The sequence below is a fragment of the Pongo abelii genome, chromosome 2 (assembly GCF_028885655.2).
Source record: "Pongo abelii isolate AG06213 chromosome 2, NHGRI_mPonAbe1-v2.0_pri, whole genome shotgun sequence".
NCBI classification, from domain to species: domain Eukaryota; kingdom Metazoa; phylum Chordata; class Mammalia; order Primates; family Hominidae; genus Pongo; species Pongo abelii.
Window position 1 is genome coordinate 24772917 of NC_085928.1, and position 25098 is coordinate 24798014.

The 25098-nt window shown below is 38.9% G+C and overlaps 1 protein-coding gene across 5 annotated transcripts in view; it reads left to right on the forward strand.

Moving 5' to 3' along the window:
• Nucleotides 1-25098, forward strand: part of CFAP44 (cilia and flagella associated protein 44) — a 160138-nt gene that overhangs the window by 88994 nt on the left and 46046 nt on the right. For all 5 annotated transcript variants that reach the window (XM_054551511.2, XM_009238521.4, XM_063721764.1 and 2 more), the window contains 4 exons: nt 7312-7508; nt 10070-10244; nt 18434-18611; nt 21348-21848. In XM_054551511.2, coding sequence (XP_054407486.2) covers nt 7312-7508; nt 10070-10244; nt 18434-18611; nt 21348-21848 — 1051 coding nt within the window. The remainder of the gene's footprint in view (nt 1-7311; nt 7509-10069; nt 10245-18433; nt 18612-21347; nt 21849-25098) is intronic.

Genomic DNA, 25098 nt, shown 5'->3' on the forward strand with positions numbered 1-25098 from the left:
TCAATTTACACACTTAACCATCAATGTATGAGAATCCGAATTGATCCCCACTGTGTTAGTGTCTTAGGGCTCCTGTATAAAAGTACTACAGACTGATTGGCTTAAAACTGGTTATTTACTGTCCCGCAGTTCTGGAGGCTAGAAGTCCAAAATCAAAGTGTCAGGCAAGTTGGTTCTTTCTGAGGACTTGGTGGGGAGAATCTGTTCCATACCTGTCTCCAAGCTTCTAGTGGTTTGCCAGCAACCTTTGGTTTTCTTGGCTGATGAATCCATCACTCCAAATCCTCTGCTGTCAGTGTTCTCCCTGTGTCTCTTCATATAGGTTTCCCTGTGTATGTCCATCTCTGTGTCCAAATTTTCCCTTTTTATAAGAACACCAGTCATGTTTCATTAAGGCCTGCAGTAATTATCTCATTTTAACTTGATTGCCTCTATCAAGACCCTATTTTCAAATAAGGTCACACTCTGAGGTACTGGGGGTTAGGACCTCAACATAGCTTTTTGGGGGGACACAAATTCATAATACTCATGCTTGGGATTGTCAGCCCTTTAAATTCCAGCTATTCTGTAGTAGCATCTCAGTATGGTTTAAATTGGCATCTCCCTGATGAGTGATGATTTTTAATCCCTTTTCATATATTTACCAATCATTTGTATATTTTCTGTTGTTAGGTGTTTGTTCCAGTCTTTTCTCCATTTTTAAAACTGGGTTGCAGGAATTATGTATATCTTCTGGATATGAGCTTTGATTATTTATATACATGTATCATATGAGTGACTATATATGACATGTATGTATGTGTATATGTATGTATATGTGTGTATGTGTTTGCACATATAAAATACCTTGCTGTAGTATGTGGCTTTAGTCTCTTAATAGAGTTGTTTGTTGAATAGAAGTTTTTTCTGTTAATGAAGTACAACTTATTAGTCTTTTTTTAAAAGATTAATGCTTTTGTGTTATACTTAAAGAACTTTTGCCTACTCCCAATTAATAAAATAATTCTGTTTTCTTCTAGAAGCTCTATTGTTTTTCCATCTTGAATAATTTTTATGGGTGGTGTGAGATCATGTCACTTGTTTTTATGTTGATATCCAGTTGACCTAGTATTGTTTGTTGAAAAGACCATCCGTTTCTTACTAGATTGTAGTGACGCTTTTGTCATAAGTCAGGTAACTGTACATGTGTGGGTCTGTTTCTGAACTCTTTTCTATCTCATTGGCCTATCTGTCTATCCAGGTGCCAGTATCACTCTGTCTTAATTAAATCTTGACATCTAATATTGTAAATCCTCCAGCTTTGTTCTTCATCTCCAAGACTGGTTAGGTTCTTTGCATAGAATCAACTTGTCAATTTTTACAAAAAGCCTGCTAAAATTTGTATTGGAATTACATGGAATCTATAGAAATAATAGACATTAAGAAATAAATTCGTATTTAGGAATAATAGACATTTAAATAATATTTAAATAATAAATATTATCTTACATAAACATGATATATCTTAAAAAGAATCAGTTTTTATATTTTTATAGTGGTTATAACCATATATCTAAATAATGTATTTATATGTATTTATTATTAGTCATTTTTATTGACTTCCTAGTGTGGCAGCTAAGGATTTTCCTCACTTTAACTTATGCTTTCCTTTACCTTCTTGAAAATGTAGAATATTATAATAATTATATACATTTTATATATAATATATAATTCTACATAATTATATATAAATGAAGAATATATTATAATAATTGCTTTAATGTCCTTGTCTGCTAGTTATATTATCTGCATCATTTCTGTGCATGTTTCTATTGACTGATACATTTCTCTTCATTTTGGGTTACATTTTTATGCTTTTTTAAATGCTTTTTTGGGTTACATTTTTATGCTTTTGGCCTGTCTGCCTGGTAAATTTTGACTGTAAATTTTACACTGTAAGTGCTAGATATTTCTGTATACTTAAATTTTTTTTGTGACTTTTTTTTAATACTTTAAATTCTAGTGTACATGTGCACAACCTGCAGGTTTGATACATGGGTATACATGTGCCATGTTGGTTTGCTGCACCCATCAACTCATGATTTACATTAGGTATCTCTCCTAATGCTGTCCCTCCCCCAGCCCTCCACCCCTCCGACAAGCCTGGGTGTGTGATGTTCCCTGCCCTGTGTCTAAGTGATCTCATTGTTCAATTCCCACCTATGAGTGAGAACATGCGGTGTTCGGTTTTCTGTCCTTGTGATAGTTTGCTGAGAATGATGGTTTCCAGCTTCATCCATGTTCCTGCAAAGGACATGAACTCATCCTTTTTTATGGCTGGATAGTATTCCATGGACGGAGTGTCACTCTGTTGCCCAGGCTGGAGTGCAGTGGCATGATCACGGCTCACTGCAACCTCCGCCTCTTGGGTTCAAGCAATTCTCTGCCTCAGCTTCCTGAATAGCTGGGATTGCAGGCACCTGCCACCACACTTGGCTAATTTTTTTGTGTTTTTAGTAGAGACAGGGTTTTACCATCTTGGCCAGGTTGGTATTGAACTCTTGACCTCGTGATCCACCCGCCCAGGCCTCCCAAAGTGCTGGGATTACAAGCGTGAGCCACCGCACCCGGCTTAAATTTTTTTTTTTATTTCAATAGGTTTTTGGGGAACAGGTAGTGTTTGGTAACATGAAAAGTTCTTTAGTGGTGATTTATGAGATTTTGGTGCACCCATCACCTGAGCAGTGTACACTGTACCCAATGTGTAGTCTTTAATCCTTCGCCATCCCCCACCCTTTCCCCTGGGTCCCAGCAGAGCTACCAGGCTCTGGGTTGGTACTGGGGAGTGTCTGCAAAGAATCCTGTGATGTGATCCATCTTCAGGTCTTGAAGCCATGGATACCAGAACCTGCTCCAGTGGAGGTAGCAGGGGAGTGAAGTGGACTCTGTGAGGGTTCTCAGTTGTGTTTTTGTTTAGTGTGCTCATTTTGTGTTGGTTGGCCTCCAGCTAGGAGGTGGGAGCTTTCAAGAGCCCATCAGCTGTGGTCCTGTAGGGAGGATGCAAACTTGCCCTAGAGACACCTAGTTAAGTATTCAGGTTTCTCAGGCAGTGGGCAGGGCCATATAGAGCTCCCAAGAGATTATGACCTTTGTCTTCAGCTACCAGGGCAGGTAGAGAAAGACTACCAGGTGGAGGCAGGGATAGGTGTGTCTGAGCTCAGCCTCTCCTTGGGTGGGACTTGCTATGGCTGCTGTGGGGGATGGTGGTATGGATCCCAGTCCAATAGAGTTATATTCCCAGGAGGATTATGGCTGCCTCTGCTGAGTCATACAGGGAAGTTGGGGAAAGCTGGTAGTCATAGGCTTGGCCCTGCTCCCATGCAACCCACAGTCCTAAAGGCTGGTCTCATTCCTACCATACCCTCCCAACAGCACCAAGTCTATTTCCAGGCAGCTGCTGAGCAGGGCTGAGAACTGCCCCAGACCAGGAGCCTCCCCATTGAGAAAGCAGGCAGATTCAATTTTTTGGCGTCTCAGGGAACCTGCATAAGTGATCCAGTTCCTTCAAAGGGTCTGTGGATTCTCTCAACTTTCCTGGGTATGTTCCTGTGGTAGTTCTTGGAGCAAAAGTTCATTATGTGAGTCTCCACATGATGCTCTGTCCCCATCTGCAAGCTAATCCTGCCTCCTATCTGCCATCTTAATCTCTGTATACTTTTAAATATTCTTGAGCTTTGTTCTGGAATTCAGTTAAGTTACATGGAAAAAGATTTTTTTTTTTTTTTTTTTTTTTGAGGCTTGCCTTTAATCTTTGTTAGGTGAGATCAGGGCAGCCTTTAGTCTAGGGCTAATTTTTTTCCAGCTACTAAGACAACACTCTTCTGAGCAGAATATCCTATGTCCCATGTATTATCAGGTTTATGGGAACACAAGCTATTTCAACTGTGTGAGATCTGTGGATTATTCTGGCTGTTCCTTTCTGGTGTTTCTTTTCCCAGCCTCAGGTAGACTCCTTCTCATGCAGTGCTGATTAGTGCTTAACTGCAGAGTGGAAGGGAGCCCTCTGCAGATCTTCAGAGCTCTCTCTCTCTGACTCTGGTTCTCTCTCTCCCTCTGTCTCTATCTTGCAGCTGTCTCCTCTCTGGTACTTCACTCTGAAAATTATAGCACTTCTTACCAGGTATTAAATCTCTGAATAGTTGAATTCCTTGATAATATTTCAATATTTGAATCCCTGAATTATAAGCAGATTGCTACCTGCCAAAAGATGAAAGTGGTGAAGAAGTTCCTCTCAGGAAGAACTCTCAACATAGCAGCCTATGTTTGGCTTTAATAAGTATTCACAGTATATATAAGTTGTGTGTGTGTGTGTATGTGTGTGTGTGTATGTGTGTGTATTCATACATATATGTTTATCCTAACTCACAAACTTAGGTATGTAAGTACATGGCTGTTCTTTATTTTATTTAAACTAATTTAAATCTGACTTTGACTCTGGGCTTCTATTCTATCAAGAAGATAGGAAAATCAGTCTTAGTACTGCCAAAGCTCATTGTCTCATTTTCCCAGACTGCCTGATTCTTTTAGTCCTTTGATTCTGTGGTTTCTGTGCTCTGCTGGAGCAGGCAATGTTTTGTGAGACCAGGAGCCACCTGTGCCATAGATCAAACACACATACGACATCACTCTTAAGGCCTTACCATCTCCCCAGATGCTTTCAGATGCAGGGAACAAGTGCCCACAGCTCTGGGACCCACTTGCCCATCCTTCTCCAAGTCAGGGTTCACCTCTGCCTCCCCACCATCCTTGTTATCAAATACTCTTTTCCTTAACTCCTGCTTTCCATCCCTGATCTGGGGACCCTCCATCCACCGTAGCATCATGTTTTCAGGGAACATATGGAAGGAAATAATAATAACCTAGTTAACTATCTGATTGGAATGTGGGGAGAGGGTAAAGTTGTACCAAATAACACTGGGTATCACCAATGTTTTCATCTTTACCAATCTAATAGGCAAAATATAATAACTCTTGATTGAATAATCTGCATCCTTTTTATTATTGGTGGGGTTCAGCATTTCCTTTCATATGCCTATGGTTCATTTATATGTATTCTGAGAATTGTCTGTTTAGATTTCTTGCTCATTTTTCTTTGGGTTCTGTTTATTTCCCGCATTATTTTTAATTTTAGCCTCTTTATCTATATTACAGATATTTGCCTTTTATTCTACATATTGTAAATGCTTTCTCCTGCTCTGCCATTTGCCTTAAACTTTGTTCATATTTTTCTAACTGCAGAATTTTAAATTTTTATGTGATCAAAACCAGCTATATTTTCCTTCAGTTGTGTCTGGAGTTGGTTCCTTCCAGTGGGTTCTTGGTCTTGCTGACTTCAAGAATGAAGCTGCAGACTTTCACAGCAAGTGTTACAGCTCTTAAAGGTGGTACAGACCCAAAGAGTGAGCAGCAGCAAGATTTATTGTGAAGAGCGAAAGAACAAAGCTTCCACAGCATGGAAGGGGACCTGAGTGGGTTGCTGCTGCTGGCTGGGGTGGCCAGCTTTTGTTCCCTTATTTGTCCCCGCCCACATGCTGCTGATTGTTCCATTTTACGGAGCGCTGATTGGTCCATTTTACAGAGTGCTGACTGGTGCATTTACGATCCTTTAGCTAGACACAGAGTGCTGATTGGTGCATTTTTACAGAGTGCTGATTGGTGCACTTACAATCCTTTAGCTAGACACAGAGCGCTGATTGGTGCATTTTTACAGAGTGCTGATTGGTGCATTTACAATCCTTTAGCTAGACACAGAGTGCTGATTGGTGTGTTTTTACAGAGTGCTGATTGGTGCACTTACAATCCTCTAGCTAGACACAGAGTGCTGACTGGCGCATTTTTACTGAGTGTTGATTGGTGCATTTACAATCCTTTAGCTAGACACAGAGCACTGATTGGTGTGTTTACAATCCTCTAGCTAGACAGAAAAGTTCTCCAAGTCCCCACTCAACCCAGGAAGTCCAGCTGGCTTCACTTCTCAGTGTTAATCTGGGTCTCATGGAAAGGCTAAAATTTAAAAGTTCCAGTGGGCAAATACATAAAGGAAATAAGTCTTAAAGAGATGACAAAGATAGTATGTATGAAAGAAAAGGGAAAATTAAAAAGAAATAGTAAGTCATTTTAAAAGCAGACATAGAGTTTAAAAGATTAAGTTAGAAAAATAGTAAGAAAGGCAAACAAGCTAGGAATAATCAATATATACAAAAATAAATTAAATTCTAAGAAGTGCATGTTTGTGTGTGTGATAATTATGAACCAATGCCCCCAAATAACAAGGTAATTGATGAAAAAAATTTTTTAATTAATTTTTTTAATTGACAGATGAAGAGCTTTTAAAAATAAGACTCTGTGGGCTATGAGAGAAAGATGAACTAGAGATTAGTATGATTTCCTGAGCTTAATGTTTTTTACAGAGGCAAATAGGGGAATCTGATAGATTGGGACTTTCGTGAAATGTCATTAAACATGGAAAATTGAGGGGCAAAGAGTAGAAATGAAGAGGTCTGTACTTTTATTCAACTGCTCAAGGTCTGCTCTTTTTATAGTTACTATGTGCAAATAAATTGCATTGCCACATTTGTGGAAACACACACATATATACACACCACACATACCATGTAATTTAAGAAAACAAAATGTATTTTTAAAACATTTTGTGAGGTGAAGAATGAACATTCTTTAGTCTCTGGGGAATGAGAGTTAAAAATTATTTTTCCACTTTCTGATTTAGAGACCTTCACTCACACACAGATATTAATATATTTGTTTATATAATTTACATGTTTATATTTATTTATATATCTATGCATCAAAACACATACACAAACTATATATCTATTACAATATCTATTATACATTTTATATAATAATCTATTATATATATGTGTAGATATATATACATAATATATAATATATAGTCTATTATATATAATATGTAGGGAGATGGATTATATTTCCTCAGAATTTGATATGATCTATTTACCATTAAACTGCAGTTTACCTGCAAAATTTTCATTTTTCCACATATTATGAAAACACTGATATTATAGTGATTAATAATGAGTTGTTTAGTATTTTCATTAGAAAGACTATATTTGCTCTTTAATCAAGTCCAATCCAACTTCCATGACATCCTGTTGGTATATATATGTTAAAATTTGAGTCTACCACAATATAATGATATAATAAGAATAGTGTATTGTAGTTTTATTACTTAGTAATTATGCAGAATGATCAAAATGGTGACTACTGCAAATACGTGTTTTATTTTTTCAGATTTCGAGATCCACTGGAAAATGATACTATTGTGGTTCATGCCATACTAAGTGACCACAAGATATCCTCTTACAGGCTGGTGCAGCCCTCTAAGTACTCCAAATTCAAACGAGCTAGTCAATCAGAGAGAAAACCAAGCAAATTGGACAGGTTTGAAAAAGAGGGACCTGGAAGAAAGGACAGCCAGAGAGATGCAGGTAGCCTATGACAAGAAGGCTTTTAAATTCTTATTTACTAAGACTTCAAAAATTGTCTGTGGGCAGAACCATTGAACCTTCTTTGGTGGCTTGAGCTCAATCTCTTGTCCCTCTTCCTTCCATGATGGTTTTCTTTGGAGTAAATAATCAAGAGACAAAAGTGTATGGTATAGCTGAGAATGAGAGGCCACATTTTCCCAACAAATGCTCCATGTCCACTTTCCTCTTTAACGGAGTTTGTAAAACAACCTACCCTGGTCATGTGACTGAGTGTGTGAGAGGACTGGATGCTGCTGTTTTCTTACTTGCCACATCTAGCTATTCTTAAATCTAGGATTTCCCCAGATGCTAGGTTCTAGGCAGTGGTTCGTTTTAGATTCCTGGGCCCTATTCCAAAGTGTGGGGCTAAAACACTGCATTTCAGACTATTTTCCAAGAACATATGCTTTAAATAGAATGATCAGAGAATAGAGGTATGAAAATAGTACCTCTAATCCCTGCAACCTGTTTCTTGTGGCTGCCCACAAGGTGACTGCAGATTAGTAAAAGAACAAGAATTCTGGAAATGGCTTGGAGAGCCATTCAATAATAAATAAAAGGTGCTGCTGCAGCCTGGCTAGATCTAGGCTATTGACAGTGATATAATACGAACATTAATATTGGTTTATCTTCTTCATTGGTAACTCTTTAATGTCTCATTTTTGCTTCTAGGATAAATTCTGAAACCGCTGTCCTGATACTTAATCCTTCCACAATCTATCCCTGTTCTGCGTTTCCAGTAGTGCCTTCTCATACTGTTCAGCTTGCCTGTTTAGTCTTTTGTCCTGCCTGCTGCTCCCTGATTATGTCTGACACTTCCACACCCAGGCTCCTGCCAGAGTGACCTCTTCACTTCTCTCCTCTCTGAATTCTACCAATTCTTGGGGATGTAGCTTAAATTACACTTTTGTTTATAAGGCCTTCCCATGACCACCCAGGCCACATAAACTCTTCTTTCTCTATACCACCATATATTTGAAATATGAAATATGATGAAATGGTTATTTATAACTATATAAGTATCTCATATTATTTAATTTTTCATGTCTCTAAAGCTTGAACATGAATAGAGTAATTCCCCAATAGGAACTTGTTAGTAGACCAGGTGTGGTGGCTCACACTTGTAATCCCAGCACTTTGGGAGGCCAAGGCAGGTGGATCACTTGAGGTCAGGAGTCTGAGGCCAGCCTGGCCAACATGGTGAAACCCCATCTCTACTAAAAAATACAGTAATTAGCTGAGCATGGTGGCACATTCCTGTAGTCCCAGCTACCAGGAGGCTGTGTTGGGAGAATCACTTGAACCCCCGAGGCGGAGGTTGCAGTGAGCCAAGACTGCATCATTGCACTCTAGACTAGGTGACAAAGTGAGACTCTGTCTCGAAAAAAAAAAAAAGAAAGAAAGAAAGAAAAGAAACTTGTTAGTTGATACAGCCATTTTTTAATTTTTTAATTTTTTTTTGAGACACAGAGTCTCTCTCTGTTCCCCAGGTTGGAGTGAAGTGGTCTAATCTAGGCTCACTGCAACCTCCGCCTCTCAGGTTCAAGCAATTCTGGCACTTCAGCCTCCTGAGTAACTGGGATTATACCCGGTTAATTTTTTTTTGTATTTTTAGTGGAGATGGGGGTTTCACTGTGCCCAGGCTGGTCTTGAACTCCTGAGCTCAGGCAATCTGCCTACCTTGGCCTTCCAAAGTGATAAGATTGTAGGAGTGAGCCACCAAGCCTGGCCATAAAGCCAATAATTTTTAAATTATTTATTTGATTGTGTTTCTGATGAGTTTTTTAGTTGGCTTCAGAGCACTTCAGTTGGAATGTGCCACCTCAAATTGTATGTATCGAATTGGACTTACTCGATTTTTCTCCTTTTCCCCATTATCATCTCACAAACACTCTTTCCCAACATGTTAGTGGTCCACCATCATTTATCTTGTTTTCTAATTGTTTAATATATGTCTTATCTTGCCAACTTTTTAATAAGGTTTTTAAAAGCAAAAAATGTGGCTTAGATCTTTTTATTTTGGCATTCTACAGTACTTATTATGGGGTTGAATTCATAGTAGTTGGTCAATAAATACATTTTTGTTTTTGTTTTGTTTTGTTTTGTTTGAGACAGAGTCTCACTCTGTTCCCCAGGCTGGAGTGCAGTGGCAAGATTTCAGCTTACTGCAACCTCTGCCTCCTGGTTTCAAGCAATTCTCCTGCCTCAGCCTCCCAAGTAGCTGAGATTACAGGAATGCACCACCACGGCTGGCTAATTTTTGTGTTTTTAGTAGAGATGGGGTTTCACCACGTTGCCCAGGCTGGTCTCAAACTCTTGACCTCAAGTGATCCACCCGCTTTAGCCTCCCAAAGTGCTGGGATTACAGGCGAGAGCCACCACAACTAGTGCTCAATAAATACTTTGATTTACAAATTCAATATATTCTCTGTGTTTTTTCTAATGCAGCAGGTTAAAAACAATATCTGAGAGTTTTGTTTTTATGTCTCAAAAAGGCTGAAAAATGTTGATTCTCTATATAGGTGGGAGTGTTACCACACAAGAAGAATCAATAATAGAAAAAGGGAAGAAATTTCGGCCTAAAACCCTAAGTGAAATCATGGTGGAAAATCAAATTGAGAAAACGAGAAAACTTATATTAAAAGCTGAAAGGGCACAACTAAAGATTCAACAGCGAAAAAAAGAATGGGAGGAACTGTGAGTTTTTTTACCTAAACTCTTATCTTTTTAATCTGTGAGCCCCAAAATAATATATCTTAAAAATCTTTATATTTATTGACATTGTTATCATTTAAAATCAAAAGTGAAAACAATAAAAACAGAGAAGGAGATATTATAAACAGGTCAGCTGGATCTGTTAGGGTGGTGATACCTTGGTAGAACTTCTATAATCCTTAGAGTTTCCGGTCCAGGAATTCCATTTTGCTAATAATACTGTATAGTCAGAATGATTTTTAAGAATTAAGAAATGCTTTTCTATCTCAAAATTATAAATATATTCTCCTGTATGTTCTTCTAACATCTTATAGTTTTGGCTCCTACCTTTATCTTCAACCATCTGAAGTTAATTTCTTTCTTTTTTAAAAAAAAATCCAGTATTGATACGGGAGTGCTGGGAAGGGAAAGGAGTGGTCCCTTTAAATGATATGGAAGGGAGGAAGGGAAGTGCTGGGTAGAGAAAGGCGCAGTCCCTGGCTAGGGCTCCATCCCCACGGACCTAGGTGAGGACAGTCATTTCCTGCCCAAATGTTGCATTTCCCAAGACCACCCTGGCTTGCCATGCCCCTATCCTGGGCCTATTAAAACCTGAGACCATAGCAGGCAGACACAGAAGTGGCTGGACATCATGAGGGACACATTGGCAGAAGAAGACACAAGTAACTGGTCATCAAGAGCATGCTGACAGGCATCAACAGATGCCAGCACACTGGCAGGCCACTGACCAGTGGGATGAGGCAGAGTTTGGCGGGACAGTCAGGCTGGGGCTGCCGAGTGGCCCAACTCCAGGGAAAAACTATCTCCCTTCTGGTTCTCCCATTGGTGAAGAGCTACTTCCACTCTATAAAAATTTGCACTCATTCTCCAAGCCTACATGTGATCCGATTCTTCCAGTACACCAAGGCAAGAAACCCCGGAATACAGAAATCCCTCTGTCCTTGTGATGAGGAAGGGGGTCTAATTGAGCTGGTTAACACAGGCTGCCTATAGACAGCAAACTAAGAGAGCATCCTGTAACACACGCCCATTGGGGCTTCAGCTGTAAACATTCACCCCTAGACACTGCCATGGGGTCGGAGCCTCACAGCCTGCCCGTCTGTATGCTCCCCTAGAGGTTTGAGCAATGGGGTACTGGAGAAGCGAGCCACACCCCATTGCACACCCTGCGAGGGGGACAAGGGAACCTTTCCCATTTAAACTGGGGACTCGTCTAGGATTGCGGAAGGTGAGTGTGAGTGAATGCCAAACTTTTGGGTCTGCCTCTCTTTCAAAACCCTGCCACCTTTCTCTTTCCTGTGGGTAAGAGACTCTGTTTCTCTTCACTGAGTTTTAAAAACTCTACCCTAAGTGGGAGGTCGAAACCCCCAGACTTTGTCTCTTTTCTGTCTTTGAAATGGCTCTTATCTCTTTTTTTATAATGTTAGGAGTTTTGCTACAGGCTGTGGAAATGTTACTAAGCAAAATGAGCGTTATTCTCAGCCTCTGAAGGTGAAAATCAGACCAGCTGTTCCTAGAGATGCCATGTATGCCTCTACTTTGACAGCTGCAGGCGTGCGTGGCTCAGGGCACCTCTCCTTACCCTTTTTCCTCCCAGCTTGGGCACCTGGCATGCCTGCAGCAGGCAAGGGTCGAGCCCAACAGTCATGAGCAGGGCGGGAGAAAGCCATGATGGCAGCCGCAACCCCACAGGGCCAACGGACATGTGCTTCTTGCCCACCACGCCAACGGAACCTCTCCTCCCCTGGCCAAGGAATTCAATCTAGTCTGAACTGGGGGAAAGATATAAGAATTAGAAAGGCCCAGTTGCACTAAGCAAGGGGTTCTTCCCCCAGACTCTCTCCTCTTTTTGCCCCTTAAACTGTTTTTCTCTTTTTTTCCTTTTCTAAGTGAGAGGGCTCCCCCTAGCTCTGTTTCTGATAAGAAAGTTAACAGGAATGGCCCCTGCTGGCTGAGAACTGCAAATTTGGCAGGGCACATTTGAGACACTCTAAATAGATACAAACAGCCTCTAAAATACTTTTTCAGTCCCAACCTCGATTCCAGGCTTCAGGTTGAGGCCCTAGAAAGAAAATCCCGGTCTGAGGGATCCAAAGCCAGGCAACAGGCACAATGTAAAGCAGGACCAATTCCTGCCGACTAAACCTCTCACCCCATGGAAGGAGACCATGCTTCATGGCATAAACAGGCCCAGGGAACTCAGTTTTCCGACAGCAGGGAGAAATGGAGGCATAGGTGAGGGTGGTTAATTCCTATTCTCCAGGTTTCCCCTGCTTCATGGGTACATACTGCAGTGGTACCTATGGCCAGCTCAGGGATAAGGGGTGGAAAGTGAAAGGAGGATGCTAGCTTTCTGTCTCCATCATGGTCTGAGTTTTCACTGAAAGAAGGAAAGGAATGAGGGCTGCCTCTATTCCCTGTCCTTCAGAATGGGCAACCAGTTCTCTTCACCACCCCCAGCTTATACTCCTCTGGAGTGTATCCTGAACCACTGGGACTGTTTGATCTTCAGAATCTGGAGGAAAAACCCCTTATAGCCCTCTGCACAAGGGTTTGGCCAAATTATGATTTACAGGAAGGATGGCTTGGCCTCAGGAAGGAGCCATTCATTTTGATACCATTCAGCAGTTGGAATTTTTCTGTGGATGTGAGGACAGATGGTCTGAAGCCCCATATGCGCAGGCTTTCTATAGCTTGCAAGGCAACCCAGACTTTTGCCAACAGTGTAAGACTGATTGATCCAGCCCTTCTGTTGGCCATCTCAGGTTGCAAGGGGTAAGCCCAGGGAATTAAAGAGATGAGTCCCAGAGGCACCCCCAGCAGAGGAGTCAGCTCCCTCCAGCCTTGATCCTCCGGATCCACCCTGACCTCCTTATCTAGCTTCAGCCCCTCACTTGCCCCCTCTTAGAAATCCTCACCCTAAACAAGCCCCAGTCTCACTCTTGCCCCTCCAACAGATGCCCAATGAATTTGGGCCCAGTAAGGCCAAGGTCCCCTTCTCCCTACAGGACTTAAAGCAAATTAAGAGAGATCTTGGCAACTTTTCAGATGACCCTGTGAGACTTTCCAGAATTTCACCCAAATGTTTGAACGTTCCTGGAGAGATGTTATGTTGCTTTTCAATCAGATGCTGACAGACACTGAAAAGCAGTCTGCTCTGCAAGCAGCAGAGAGATTTGGGGATTAAAAAAAAAAATCTGGTATGAGGTAGTTTCATGTCACAAGCACATGTTTTCATCTATATATTTCTATTTGCCATCTATATATTTTTGGTGACATGACTCTTTGTGTCTTTTTCTCACATTTGAATAGGATTGTTTGCTCTTTTACTGTTGAGATTTTAGACTTCTTTATATATTCTAGATACTAGTCCTGGATATATACTATATAGTAGTTGGATATATAGTTTACAAATATTTTCTCTTAGTCTGTAGCTTGTCTTTTCATTCCCTTAACAGAGTTTGAGTTTGTTCTTTTTTTTTTTTTTTTTTTTGAGACAGAGTCTCATGTGTTGCCCAGGCTGGCATGCAGTGGTGCAATCTCGGCTTCTCGGCTCACTGCAAACTCCACCTCCTGGGTTCAAATGATCCTCCTGCCTCAGCCTCCCAAGTAGCTGGGATTACAAACATGTGCCACCATGCCCCACTAACTTTTGCATTTTTTTTTAGTAGAGACAGGGTTTCATCATGTTGGCTAGGCTGGTTTGGAACCCCTGACCTCAAGTGATCTACCTGCTCTGGCCTCCCAAAGTGCTGGGAATACAGGTGTGAACCACTGCACTTGGCCTCTCTTAACAGAGTTTGTCACAGAGCAACAGTTTTTAATTTAGTTGATGTCCAACTTATCAATTTTCCTTTTATAAATCTTGATTTTGGTGTCAAGTCTAAGAACTCTGCCTTGCCCTAGGTCCTAAATATTTTATCCTATTTTTGTTTAAACATTTTATAGTTTTTCATTTTATATTTAAGCTAATTTTTAAATAAGTTATCAGACTTAGATTGAGATTTGTTTGTTTTTTTCTTAACGGATATCCAACTACTCTAGCATTTTTGTTGAAAAGACATTTCCTCCATTGAATTCCTTTTGCACCTTTGTCAGAAATCATTTGGACATATTTGTGTGGGTCTATTTCTGGGTTTACTTTCAAGTCTGTTGATCTATATATCTATCTTCTTACCAACACTACATTGTCTTGATTCATATATCTATATAATAGATCTTGAAATCCAGTAGAGTGATTCCTCTCATTTTATTTTTCGAAATTATTTTAGACATTATGATTACTTTGTCTTTCCACATAAATTTCAGAAAAATCTTGTCTATATGTATAAAAAATCTTGCCATAATGTCAATAAGAATTATGTTAAAGCAGTGTATTAATTTGGGGAGAATTTGTATCTTTATTGTGTTGAGTCTTCTAATCCATGGACATGGTATGACTTTCCATTTATTTAGATCTTTGATTTTTTTCATCAGTGTTTTGCTGTTTTCAGCATAAAAAGTTCTATACATGTTTTGTTAGATTTGCACATACGCATTTCTTTTTTGAGCAATTTTAAACGGTATTGTGTTTTTAATATTGGTGTCTATGTGTTCACATTCACTGCTAGCATAGAAATATAATTGATTTTTGTTTGTTTATCTAGTATCCTGTGACCTTTCTGAACTGTCTCAGTTGTAAGAGTTTTTTTGGTAGGTTTCTTGATATTTTATGTGTAGACAACCATGTCATTTGGAAACAGGAACAGTTTTATTTCTAATCTGTTTGCATCTTGTTTCCTTTTCTTATTGCACTGGCTGGAACTTCCAGTACTATATTGAAATACAGTGGGAAGAACTAGCATCCACACTTTGTTCCTTATCTTAGGAAGCATTCAGTGGTCAAATAATATAACTGTTTCCATCCTTTACCTCAGCCTACCTATACTTTTATGTTTAAAGTTAGTGTCTTTACTAACTTCACTAGGCAACATACAATTGGGTCGTGTTTTTAAATCCACGCTGCCCATTTCTCTCATTCAATGGTGTATTTAGACCATTTATGTTTAATGTACTTATTTATATTTAGGGCTTACATCTGCTATTCTATATTTTGTTTTCTGTTTGTTCTATTTTTTTGGATTTCTGTTTTCTTTCTTCTGCTTTACTAAGGAATTTGTCAATGAATTCATCTGTAAGTATTCTTTGAGGGATAGTTTTAAATACAAATTTAAAATTTTTGTTGTTATAATGCTATCCAGATGTTCTATTTCTTCTTGAGTTAGTTTTTATAATTTGTGTCTTTGAAGAAATTTGTGCATTTCATCTAAGTTGTCAATTTTATTGGCATAAGGTAGTTTATATTACTCCCTTATATTTATTTTAATTTCTGTAGTATCTGTTTTGATGCCCTCTGTTTTATTTATATTGTTAATTTTCATATTCTGTCTTTTTCTTGATCATTCCAGCTAGTGATTTACCCATGTTATAGATCTTTTCAAATAACTAGCTTTTGGTCATAGATTTTAAAATATTGTTTGGTCTGCTTTCTCTGTCATTGATTTACTATTATTTTTATAATTTCTTCCCTTCTAGTTAACTTAGGTTTAATTAGCTTTTAGTTTCTTGCTTCTTAATGTGTAAACTTGTGTACAAGCTTTGATTCTATGCCCTTCTTCTTTTGTAATATAAACATTTAAACTATAAATTTCCTCCTAAGCATTGAGTTAGCTGCATTACACATTTTCGTATGGTAGACATTTATTATCACTTAGTCCAAAGTATTTCTAATATCCCTTGTGATTACTTCCTTGACTTGCAGTTTAGTTTCCAAAGATTTGGGGTTTAAAAAATATCTTCCTATTAGATTTCTAATTTAGTTGTTTGTGGTAATAGAAAATAGTCTGTATAATTTACCTTATTAAAGATTTATGGAGAACTTTGTTATGGCCATGCATATACAGTCTATCTACATAAAAGTTCAATATGTGCTTGAAAAGAGTATGCTTTCTTGCATTGCTTGGTGTAGTGTTCTATAAATGTCAATTAGGACAAGATGATTGATAATGTTTTTCATATCTTCTATGCCTTTCTGTCTTTGAAAGCATGATTTTTTATGATTATTCTTGAATGTCCTCTGTATTCAACAAGGTCTCTCCAGTTGGTGGGAACATGAGTGATTCCCAGCTATGTGTAAACTATGAGAATTATTTGTTCTACAGTTTCCCAGTAATTGTACTTTTCATAGGAATTGTTCTTTGCCCAGCTTCATGGTGGCTCACATTACACATGTACAGATAAATACTCAGCCAAAATGTTAAGGCGCTATGTAGATTTCCAGAGGCATTTCTTGGTGTACCTCTGATATTCTTTTCCACAAATTCTTAGCACCAAATTTGGCCTCCCTGTACTCTAATCTCTGTCTCTTCAGTCAGTGAGTTCACTGGGCTGTATTTGGGATCCTGATCCTACTCCACAGGCTGGTAATTTCCTCTATGTGGCAGCCAGGAGATAATAAGGATCATGTCTTTTTACTTTTCTCAAGAATTACAGTTTTGTGCTGCTTATTTTCAATGTCTGAACATAGTTGTTTCACATATTTTTTGTTCAGTTTTCTGGTTGTTTATATTATGAGGATTATAATGGGCCCTGTTACCCTCACATGGCCAGAGGCAGAAGTAGCTCTTCTCTTCCGTTCCTTTCCTTTTTCTTTCTTTCCTTTCCTTTCTCCCTTTCTCCTTTCCTTTTCTTTAAAGATAGTAATCCTTCATTTTAGTGCAGTTTTACACAAATAAATGATTATCAGTTAATACAATAGATGGTATGGGTTTCCTCTGAGAGCTATGTGTACATGTTCATGTTGACTAGTAGACTTTACTTTAAAAAATTAGACAGGAATATTGTGAACTCCCAGTGAAGGACCCTTTATTAGTACCAAGGTACTATCATAGCCCGTACCTTTAGATACCTTAGTGCTTCCAAAGCAGAGAGTTCAGTTTCTGTAGAGAGTAGTTCTTCAATTTTAGTCTGGATATAAAGATTGCCACTGTTTTGTATGTGTGTAGGTGGGAAAGTTTGGGAGGGCCCAACTGGTTTAAGCATTTTTTTTCAAACCTTTAATTAATTTTGCTAAATATATCTAGCATTCCATTCCACTCTCTATATCTGTCCTCTTTGTGCTTGGAGCATTCTAGGGACTTCACCAAGAAGATAATATTCAATCCTTTTTGTGGCCTTATCTTGTGGGTGTTCTGGGCTATAGTTTGGTCTGGTTTATTCATTAATGTAATTTCATCTTCTTTTTGTCTTCCAGAAATGTATCAGTGTCACTGGTTTGCTCATGGCTTTCTATTCCCTTCTTAGCTTTTCTGATAATTTACAATGTTTTGTACTTCTATACTGTCATTTTCAGGGAATTTGGGGACAGAGGGAGAGGCAAATATGTGTGCTCATGCTATCATCTTAAACTAGATACCTTTTCTGAAAATTTTACAGCAAGCACTTATGCAATTAAAAAGTTTAATTTTCTGGGCATGATGGCTCACACCTATAATCCCAGCACATTGGGAGGCCGAGGTGGGCGGATCATGAGGTCAGGAGATCGAGACCATCCTGGCCAACATGATGAAACCCCGTCCCTACTAAAAACACAAAAATTAGCTGGGTGTGGTGGTGCATGCCTGTAGTCCCAGCTGCTTGGGAGGCTGAGGCAGGAGAATCGCTTGAACCTGGGAGATGGAGGTTGCAGTGAGCCAAGATCACACCATTCACTCCAGCCAGGCAACAGAGTGAGACTCCGTCTCTAAATAAATAAATAAATAAAAAGTTTAATTGACTTTTTTGTCATTAAAAAACCCACCTAATTGCCAAGGCTTAATTTATATCAAGAGAATAAATAACAATGTTAATATGAATTACTTAGAAGTGAACCAAAGCCTACCAGTAATTCAGATTATTTCAGTACAATCTAGTGATTGGTTCCTATTTATATAATTGTATATTATTTTGCTTGGGATACTTTAAAAATAGTAATTGACTTTTAAAAAATGCTTGGGCTCTGTGACAAAAGTGGCATCACAGATTTGAAATTATACTTTTGTTTCATGATTAAATTTGAATATATGCCTATATTAAAGTAGACAAATCAGAGTTTATTGTCATATTTGTGTGTGGGTTTTCTGTTTTTCTAATAGATACAAGAGTAAACCTGGTGATAACTATGAAGATCCCAAAGATCTTCAAGCCATCAAAGAAGCCCAGGTGTATATGGGAGATTTCAATCTGAAGACAGCCCCAGACTACAAGATACCTGAGCACATGAGAATAAATGCTGCCAAGAAGGAAGAGGAACTAGGACACCTAGATTCTTTGGTACTTATCTACAGATTTTATGACAATGGAGAAAGCACCGTGGGTTCTTAATTAAATTCTGCTAAAACCACTCATTTCCCTATCTGGTCAATAAGAATATATAACCATAGAAATTTAGAACTGGGAAAGACTTCCATGATTATCTAGAATGTCCTCTTTTTACAAATAAGGAAACTGAGACCCAGAGAGGACAAGAGATTTGTCCATGATTAGTCAGCTAATATGGAAGAACCAGCTGCAAATACTTACAGTGTATCTGAGGGTTATAGATGGGTATTACCTGACAGGTATGGCAGGGTCATCAAGGATATCTGGTAATCTAGGTCGGAGTTTGACTCTCTGATGAACGTCTCTATCTCTTTTTTTGCTGTGGCCTTATTAGAAGTATTAATACATCTTTGTTGAGTTAGCATTTCTCAGAAGACTCATTCTGTCTTTGAGCTTTCCTTAAAATACTGTGTTTTAGTACCAGTTTCATGGGTAAGCTTATATTTTGTGGACTTTGAACCTCTGAAGTTCAAACAAATCCTCATTGGATGTAGTTTTTCATTGCCATGGACCACCAAGGACTTAGATTTAAAAGGCCATTGTTTAGCCTTTTTTTGTGGGACTTCCAAACTTTTCTAGGCAACTCAATGCTAACAAATTAATATATTTCTTTGTTATTTTCTCCGCATTCCTCCAAACCACTTTCAATCGTCCTGATCATTCTGGTGCCCATTTTCTTATGAAAGTTCCTCTTCCTGCTATATTAATTCCTTAATCACCATTTGAACTGACAAGTGACTTTTTATACTTAAAGGCTTAAAGGTCATCTGAGCTACTACTTTTAGGAGAACTTGATATATGGTAACCTAATGTGGTTTTGGAGGTTGCACATTTCAAGGCATCACTTTGGAGAGGGTGCCAATCACATCACAGATATATTAATAGTATTTTTGAATATTTTATAATTTTCTGACAGATAAAAATGAAATGTCCTGAGGAAGGGGTGTCTTTTTCTGTTTCACCAAAGAGATGCATCCCAGCTGCACAAGGGTCCTGGCTTGGCAATTCATATCCACAAATCCATTTTCATAACTCATAACTGTGTGTTTCTCATCAAAATGGACAATTTGGACATTTTAGTAATGACTATTTGGATTGTTTTCCTAGTTGTTCTTCTAAGGTAATTTTTATTTATTCATCATGTTACATACATCATTGTAGAGAAATGTTCTTATGACTACAATTTATCCAATCTGAAATTTCATACTCTAGCTAGAGGAGATGGGCAGGTATGATATCTTCAACTTAATTGCATTACACTGAAATTTGCTTTATTAAAATAAAATCACATAGAACACCTCTTTCTACAAGTCAGAAGACTGGAATTCTGTTTCCATCTCTGCCACTTAATAGCCATGTGAACTTTGCTAAGTCATATAAATCTCCCTAAGCCTTTTATTTCATCTGTACAAAGAGTATTAATACCAATTAACAATAAGATATGTCTGGTATACCTCATAGGGTTAATTTAATGGTCAACATCCATAAATGGTCTTTATTGTCATGGTCAAATTGAAAATCATTGAAAAGTATTAAATATTTTTAAAATAGTGTATTATTCGTCTTTTTTCTCAGCCAGTATTTAGGTTTGTGTGGTATTTGAAAAACTAGAAAGAAAGAGTTGATGTGTGAAGAGGCTCCTTAAAGAGGTAGGCCTTACAGCCATCAGTGATTTGGGTTTGTTCTTGGTGGCCTAATCTGCAATCCCTCAGAGACTTCACAGGTGGTTGTCCATTCACCCAACTGCTGGCTTTTGAGTTTAAACCTTAGTGGTTTAAAGGTTTATTTTCAAGTTGCAGAACATTTCCTCTATCTTGATACAGTTTTCTGTGTTGCAGATAGTAAACATATATGTAGCTTTTGTAAGACTGCTTGAAGGAGTGACTTTAGATCTTTAAAAAACTATATGTTTATGCAAAGTAACTCTTAATGGCCTTTGGACAATCTAGTAGCCTAACTGCACACAGAAAGTAGGGTAGGGTTGCATGTGCTCTCAGGCTCTCGGAATGGCATTTAGAAAACAGACCAGGGAGACAGCTGGTAATGAAAGGGCAATGAGATTGTATAGCCCCTGTGCCTGGAAGCAGAGGCACAGCTTGGCTTTGATAAATGGAGAAAGAATGAAGGAAGGATCCTGCAGTCTCTTGGTATGACATGCTACTGAAATTCAGAATCATGGCCTTGCCTACACAAGGAGTAACAATAATCATGTGGCCAAAATACAGAATGAAAATAGGCTAACCTGTAGTTTGGGCCTAGGTGGGCAGCCCTAAGTGAGTCTAAGTCAAAGGGATTCAAAGTCCCAGGAGGAAAATGAATTAATGGCCTTCCCCTTCCTCCCTGGAGAGAGTATGCAGCTTGAATAAGGCTCCTGGAAGGACTTCCATGGAGTGATAAAGGAGGACAGGGGAACTCAGCCACATGAGCCAGCTGGAGGGAACAAATCGTGGGAAGCCAAGAGATACCAGAGGTCACATGTAGACTGTCCTTCCATCTTGGAGGGCCTAAATGGAAAAAATCCTAAATATTAGAGAAAAGGGAAACTTGGTGGTAAAAAGGTATGATCAGATGAATTTTTATCTTGAATTTTTGCTAGGCCTTTCAGCAAGGGAAAAGAGCAGATCATATTCTCATACAGTTATTTGTCAGAGGGTTGTACTGTTGTTTCCTTCCTCTTCTTTTTTTCAGGTCCATGGAAATAAAAGGCACATGAACAAGTGCATTCTCTCTCTTAGAGACCTTAAAGTGGCTGTTGTTGAGGAAATACAGTGCCTGGTACAAGAACTGAAGAACATTCAGTCGACTCTTCACATATCCAAGCACATACCCATTCCCAAAATTCCTCAGATACACCCAGAAGAAGTTCCAGAAAAGAGATTTCAGTATGATGAAGAAACTCTCCTAAATTTTAAGCAACAGCAAATGAAAAGTAATGATGAAAAGTCCCCCGGAGTGGAAGAGACAGGGTCTGGAGGCCCAGGTGGAGGATTCCTCAAGCTGTCTTCTGGAAAGGATGGGGATTTGACAACCCGTGATTCAATATCTAGATCATCAAAGGCATCAACATTCAGCCTAGATATACCAAAGTATATGGAATTTGAAAAAGCAGAGCCAACGGATGTGGAGCTGGAAATTATGAAGAGAGACGAGATTAAACACGTGTACATGCAACAGTATTTGGTCAACAGGGTAAGGGTGGACCTATTCTTAGTTAAAGCTGAAAGAGAGAAGAGAAGGGAAAAAATTGGGTCAGGTTTTTTGTTTATTTATTTAAAATTTCTCTGCATGAACCTTTCCCAAACCCTGACCAGCTCACCACTCAGTGATGGCTTGGCTTCCTCCCCATACTTGGCCTTCTGGAAATCATTGTGCTCTTCCCAGAACTACAGAGCTTTTAAACTTTTTTTTTTTGTTTTGGAAAGCTGACAAAGAATGAAGGGGAAGCCCATGTTTCAGTTACTTGGCATCTAACTGAAGTCATCGTAAAGGGGAAGTGGAGGAGCAGCTTTTAGATGATGGATCGAACACACATGATGGATGGAACATAGTTAAGAATTTTCCAGAGAAACAGGGCACCCTCTGCTTTTCACACCATCCTTTTTCTCTAATATGTGGTTTGTTCCATTAGTAAAAGTGTTTATGGTGATTACTCGGTTTGAGATTGTTCTGGAGCTGGAATGGTGACTATTTTTATTTCTAGGAAAATCAGGACCAGACTAGGACCTGTTGGGCAGGATGTTCTTTGAATATGAAAGGAGAAGAACCTTCCTTGGATAGATAACTCTCTGCTGCCAGCCATGTGGATTCCCTTTCCTCAGTGTGTCTTTCCAGCTCCACCCTGTGGTGATGCCCTCAATAGCTTCCCAGCCTTATTCTTCGCCATTATCTCTTCTTTGTCCAGCCCTGTTTTCTCACTGTTCTTGCCTCTCTCCACTCCACCTTTTCCTCCCACACCATTGACTTTTGCATCTGTGCTTTTTCCTTTGCTGTTTCCTTCTACCAGTAATGACTTCCTTCCACCAGTAATGACTTCCTTCCAGAGTTGAGTCATCATTCAAAGCGTGGCTCAGTTCCAAACCCTCTCCAGCATTTTCCGCCCACATTACTTATGCTGTCCTTGTTTCTAAACTCCAATTGCACCTGTAATAAGCATCTCATGTTTTACACTAATTTTCCTTGCTGTTTCATGGGTATTAGTATTGTCTTGAAAATTAAATTACACAATTCTTGAGCGAAGGGCCACATATACTTCTTCTGATTCCTCCACATAGTCTAGGACAATCTCAAACATATAATAGATATTCAGTCAAAGGTTTTGATTGATTTAATTGTAACTAATTTTTATTTTATTTTATTATTATTATACTTTAAGTTTTAGGGTACATGTGCACAGTGTGCAGGTTTGTTACATATGTATACATGCGCCATGTTGGTGTGCTGCACCCATTAACTTGTCATTTAGCATTAGGTATATCTCCTAATGCTATCCCTCCCCCCTGCCCCCACCCCATAACAGTCTCCAGAGTGTGATGTTCCCCTTCCTGTGTCCATGTGTTCTCATTGTTCAATTCCCACCTATGAGTGAGAACATGTGGTGTTTGGTTTTTTGTCCTTGCGATAGTTTGCTGAAAATGGTTTCCAGTTTCATCCATGTCCCTACAAAGGACATGAACTCTTCATTTTTTATGGCTGCATAGTATTCCATGGTGTATATGTGCCACATTTTCTTAATCCAGTCTATCATTGATGTACACTTCGGTTGGTTCCAAGTCTTTGCTATTGTGAATAGTGCCGCAATAAACATACGTGTGTATGTGTCTTTATAGCAGCATGATTTATAATCCTTTGGGTATATACCCAGTAATGGGATGGCTGGGTCAAATGGAATTTCTAGTTCTAGATCCCTGAGGAATCGCCACACTGACTTCCACAATGGTTGAACTAGTTTACAATCCCACCAACAGTGTAAAATAGTTCCTATTTCTCCACATCCTCTCCAGCACCTGTTGTTTCCTGACTTTTTAATGATCGCCATTCTAACAGGTGTGAGATGGTATCTCATTGTGGTTTTGATTTGTATTTCTCTGATGATCAGTGGTGGTGAGCATTTTTTCATGTGTCTGATGGTTGCATAAATGTCTTCTTTTGCGAAGTGTCTGTTCATATCCTTTGCCCACTTTTTGATGGGGTTATTTGTTTTTTTCTTGTAAATTTGTTTGAGTTCATTGTAGATTCTGGATATTAGCCCTTTGTCAGATGAGTAGGTTGCAAAAATTTTCTCCCATTTTGTAGGTTACCTGTTCACTCTGATGGTAGTTTCTTTTGCTGTGCAGAAGCTATTTAGTTTAATTAGATCCCATTTGTCAATTTTGGCTTTTGTTGCCATTGCTTTTCGTGTTTTAGACATGAAGTCCTTGCCCATGCCTATGTCCTGAATGGTATTGCCTAGGTTTTCTTCTAGGGTTTTTATGGTTTTAGGTCTAACATGTAAGTCTTTAATCCATTTTGAATTAATTTTTGTATAAGGTGTAAGGAAGGGATCCAGTTTCAGCTTTCTACATATGGCTAGCCAGTTTTCCCAGCACCATTTATTAAAAAGGGAATCCTTTCCCCATTGCTTATTTTTGTCAGGTTTGTCAAAGATCAGATGGTTGTAGATATGCGGCATTATTTCTGAGGGCTCTGTTCTATTCCATTGATCTATATCTCTGTTTTGGTACCAGTACCATGCTGTTTTGGTTACTGTAGCCTTGTAGTATAGTTTGAAGTCAGGTAGCATGATGCCTCCAGCTTTGTTCTTTTGGCTTAGGATTGACTTGGCGATGCGGGCTCTTTTTTGGTTCCATATGAACTTTAAAGTAGTTTTTTCCAATTCTGTGAAGAAAGTCATTGGTAGCTTGATGGGGATGGCATTGAATCTATAAATTACCTTGGGCAGTATGGCCATTTTCATGATATTGATTCTTCCTACCCATGAGCATGGAATATTCTTCCATTTGTTTGTGTCCTCTTTTATTTCATTGAGCAGTGGTTTGTAGTTCTCCTTGAAGAGGTCTTTCACATCCCTTGTAAGTTGTATTCCTAGGTATTTTATTCTCTTTCTAGCAATTGTGAATGGGAGTTCACTCATGATTTGGCTCTCTGTTTGTTATTGTTGTATAAGAATGCTTGTGATTTTTGTACATTGATTTTGTATCCTGAGACTTTGCTGAAGTTGCTTATCATCTTAAGGAGATTTTGGGCTGAGACAATGGGGTTTTCTTGATATACAATGTCATCTGCAAACAGGGATGATTTGACTTCCTCTTTTCCTAATTGAACGCCCTTTATTTCCTTCTCCTGCCTAACTGTCCCTGGCAGAACTTCCAACACTATGTTGAATAGGAGTGGTGAGAGAGGGCATCCCTGTCTTGTGCCAATTTTCAAAGGGAATGCTTCC